The 4,424-nt window shown below is 42.9% G+C and overlaps 1 protein-coding gene across 1 annotated transcript; it reads left to right on the top strand.

The window, feature by feature from the left end:
- The first annotated feature begins 1,198 nt into the window (after positions 1 to 1,198).
- Positions 1,199 to 2,218, top strand: LOC103729012 (olfactory receptor 145). Its single transcript, XM_008826983.1, has one exon. It carries the CDS (start codon positions 1,265 to 1,267, stop codon positions 2,198 to 2,200), a length of 936 nt encoding a protein of 311 aa, XP_008825205.1. The 5' UTR covers positions 1,199 to 1,264; the 3' UTR covers positions 2,201 to 2,218.
- The last annotated feature ends 2,206 nt before the right edge of the window (positions 2,219 to 4,424 follow it).

Below are 4,424 nucleotides of genomic sequence, written 5' to 3'. Positions count from 1 at the left end.
GTAAGATGAACCTAGACTTAATTATGGTCTTCATGATTTAATATCTGAAGAATTAGTTTATCTCTGAGACGGGGCTGTTAAATATGATTCAAGGGAGAAGAAAAATGTGTCATTGCACAAAAAATGGTATTCGATCTCCACATGCTGTGGTCAGAATATAATGCTAGGACAAAAATAGCTCTTTAAAAATGTTCAATATCTGGTAGATTGTTCTGTGTAATTCTTTGGATATCACTAAGTGGATGCCAATTGAATATATATCTATAATAGAGTCTGTATCTGTATTCTAAACTGGCTTCTAGTTCACTAGGTAGCTGAGGATGAACTTGGGCTTCTGTTCCTCTTGCCTCCTTGCCTTCCCAGTGCTGGGATTATGGACATGCACCACAAAGCCTGGTGCTGTGGATTGAATCCAAGGATTGGTACATGCTAGGCAAATACTAACAACTGAACTATATTCTCAGCTCCAAAAAATGTTTACATTTCCAAAAGCCCATTCAAATATTATCAAGGGTATAAGTGAAAATTACTTCTTGCGGTCTCCAGGGAATCTATGGTTTTCTACATTAATCAAGACTCCAGGTGTCTAAATCCAGAATAAAACTGCTTAGTTTCCTTGTAAACTGGAGGACTTCAGGGAAGAGCTCTGCTTCTTTAGATCTCTCCTCTGCAGCTTAGGACAGGTTCTGAGGTAGCATAGGGGGCTGTAACAAACCCATTGCAGAGGAAGTTGAAGGTGTCTGTGTTTGACGTCTTGTAGTGTTAGGACTGCAGCCTTCCTAAGCAACTAGGAGTAAGAATTGGAAAAAGGCAGTCCTGGAATTCATAGTTCACCGACTGTGAGTAGCTGAATCTAGGTGAATGATCTGAATGATTCCTAAAGCTCTGGGAAACACTTTAACTGCAGGCAGAACACCCTAGACGCTGGCCGCCCTAGCTTCTGAGAGAGCTCCCCCGAGAAACTTGGCCTTTCCTTACAAACAGAAGCTAGGGTAGAAGTAGGACATAGCGTAGGGACCAAATTAAGAGAGTCTCCTTAGCGGCTTCCTGGGGTCCTTTCCAGCTTTGCTACCCCTTGTGTCCTTTGGGGGTGCTGCAGGGCCGGGTCACTGGGGCACAGGCAGCCAGAAACCAGTCTTTGTGTAGTTCAAAATCTGTGCGTATTCAGTTCTCTAGAAGCCAAGAGATAACTGGGAGGGCAGCAGTGGTCTCTTTCTGCCTCCACAGTAGCTCTTTTCCCTTTTCTCCACAGAATGCCTTGAGGATGGTAGCCGAGAATGCCTCTTCTGTGACTGAGTTCATCCTCGCAGGCTTAACAGACCAGCCAGAACTCCGGATCCCACTCTTCTTCCTCTTTCTAGGTTTCTACGCGCTCACCGTGGTAGGGAACCTGGGCTTGATCACCCTGATAGGGCTGAACTCTCACCTGCACACCCCCATGTACTTCTTCCTCTTCAATTTGTCTCTCATAGATTTTTGCTATTCCACTGTTATCACTCCCAAAATGCTGGTGAGCTTTGTCTCAAAGAAGAACATCATCTCCTATCCTGGGTGTATGACTCAGCTCTTCTTCTTTCTTTTCTTTGTTGTCTCTGAATCCTTCATCCTGTCAGCCATGGCATATGACAGGTATGTCGCCATCTGTAACCCCCTGATGTACACCGTCACCATGTCTCCCCAGGTCTGTTTACTCCTTTTGCTGGGTGTCTATGTGATGGGCTTTGCCGGAGCTATGGCCCACACAACATGCATGGTGAGATTGACCTTCTGTGCTGACAACCTTGTCAATCACTACATGTGTGACATCCTGCCCCTTCTGGAGCGCTCTTGCACCAGCACCTATGTGAATGAGCTGGTAGTCTTTATTGTTGTGGGCATTGATATCGGGGTGCCCACAGTCACCATCTTCATCTCATATGCCCTCATCCTCTCCAGCATCCTCCGCATCAGTTCCACTGAAGGCAGATCCAAAGCCTTCAGCACCTGCAGCTCCCACATAATTGCGGTTTCTCTCTTTTTTGGGTCAGGAGCCTTCATGTATCTCAAACCCTCTTCTCTTTTACCTATGAACCAGGGGAAAGTGTCCTCCCTGTTTTACACCATTGTAGTGCCTATGCTCAACCCATTAATCTATAGCCTGAGGAATAAGGATGTCAAAGTTGCCCTGAAAAAAACCTTGAGTAAAAATTCATTTTCCTAAGAAAGGGCCAATGTTTTGGAAGGACATAATTTTTTCCTTATAGAGTTAACTGAGGCATCATGGGTTACACAGAGGAAATTTTAACTCATTTTTTAATGGGGTTGGTTTTCTCTATTTGAGAGGTTTTTTAGAAGACACTTAAAGCTATAGAATGCTCATATTTAGCAGGTGTGAAGGATCATCTAAATCAGTTCTCTTTTCTCTGAGAATAGAGACAGATTTATGTCCCTTCCTGGGGACCAGGCTCTTATCAGAGCAGTAGCTAGACCACAGGTTCCTTATTTCTCCCGCTGGTTGCTTTCCGTTATGGCTCACTTTCTTCCTCCTTAGTTTTTGGAAGATTTTATTTCAAATATGAACTGGGCTGGGATATTAAAATCTGGTTCTGACTATAGAAATTTCATGCAACTTTTCACGGGCTAATTTTAAATAGCACATTTTTGCAAGAAGGTAGGAGGTATAGGATTTTGTTGAGATGCTCTTGGCTAAATGACCAGAGAAAATTTGAGGCATTTTGCAGTGTGGAGGAAGTATGGAAGGACCTAGAGAGCAGCAGCATTACACCGCCTGAAACGATGTGGAGCCTGGACTTTCAAGGATTTGTTGATGATGTTGACTGGGAGGACTTACAGAAAATATGAATGTTCCAAAGGACAGAAATATTCTCTTTTAGTGGAGCCTTATATAGCCCAGGCTGGTCTCAAACTCACTTTGTAGAAAGGCTGGCTTTGAATTCCTGATCTTCATGCCTCTACCTCCTAAGTGCTGGGAGGCTGGTGGGAGCCATCACATCCAGCTCAAGGAGTAGAATTTGGTAATTATTTCTCACACATTCATTTCTGTGTTTTCATATTGTGCTTTTTAAAGTGAGAGTAGAGAAGTCCACAGCTCAGAGTGATCAGTTCAGGTCCTAGAGAATACTATAAGAACATAGAACTTGCTGTGGGTCATAATCAGGTTAGCTGAAGATAGCCCCCAATCAGCACCAGAAATGTGCATGGAATGTCACAGGTGCTGCAAACATCAGAGACTAGGTGGGGTATTTTCTTGTACCTTCTCAGATGAACTTTCTGCCCCTTGGTGCCTCTCTCCAAGTCAAGGGGCAGTAACTGAATGCTCCATTTCCTACCGGGTTCCAGCAATTACAGCCTCACTTGCTACCTCCTGCCAAGGTGTCCTAAGGACTCCCTGCTGCTGTCGCTGCCCACAAAGCTTCACCATTCCTTTGTGGTCCCTTCCAACTACCAATTTGCCCAAACCTGTGCAAATAGTTCCTTCACTGTATGTTTTGTTCACTTTGTTTGACTAGATCTTCTGTTTTCTGTTGGGATTCTTGGATACATTCCCAGTAAGGAATGGGATGAGCTGATAGATTGCAGATCCGTAAACCAATAAGTGTTGTGTAAAGAGAGGCACAGTTGCCTTTTGGTTCAAAAGAAAATTATGAGTGATAATTCCTTTTGTGCAAAGCAATGATATGTGAAATGCTTTGACTCAATAGACTGTCTATGATTAATCTCTTCCAATTTAGAAAAAAAGAAATGTGGACAGATGTGTTGTTTGGCTCTTTGGGTGGGTCTGCAGATCTATATGGGTAAATTCAAAGGATTGAGCATCTGTGACTGGAGAGATGATTCCATGGTTAAGAACACTGGCTGCTCTTGCAGAGGACCTGGGTTCAATTTCCAGCACCCACATGGTGGCTAACAACCATTTGTAACTCCAGTTCCAGGAGATCCAATGCCCTCTACTGACCTCCACAGGCACTGTACTTGTATATATGCAGGCAATACACTCATGCACATAATAAAAAGTAAAAAAAGAATGAACATCAATACATGAACAGAGCAGAATTCAAAGTTATTAGGGCAGGGAGATGGGGCAGAACAGCCTTAGAATTCAGAAGGAGAGGCTAGGGACAGGAATAGAGGGTAGAGTCAAATTTGAATTCTAGATTTTACCCAGTAGCTGTATAACTTTAAGTAAATTATTTGATGTCTCTGAACCACATTATTAAGGAATTAAATTCTAGGCACTCAAATTTGTTTTCACCTCTAATATCATTACTTTAACTCACCTATTGTGTGACTTTGGGACAATTTTTTACATTTCTGAGTCCATGCTTGCTCATATGGAAAAGATCATGTTTCACCCGATTATTTCTACATTCCATTTGTAATGTGTACTTATTTGTATGTTAACTGGATAGTACATGCCTGCTGCA

Source organism: Nannospalax galili, unplaced genomic scaffold, assembly GCF_000622305.1.
Source record: "Nannospalax galili isolate Female #2095 unplaced genomic scaffold, S.galili_v1.0 scaffold1832, whole genome shotgun sequence".
Taxonomy (NCBI): Eukaryota; Metazoa; Chordata; class Mammalia; order Rodentia; family Spalacidae; genus Nannospalax; species Nannospalax galili.
This window is presented reverse-complemented; position numbering and strand designations above follow the sequence as displayed.

Bases quoted from the DNA above. Each gene is read 5' to 3' on its own strand.
- LOC103729012 (XM_008826983.1), top strand. From the start codon at position 1,265: ATGGTAGCCGAGAATGCCTCTTCTGTGACTGAGTTCATCCTCGCAGGC.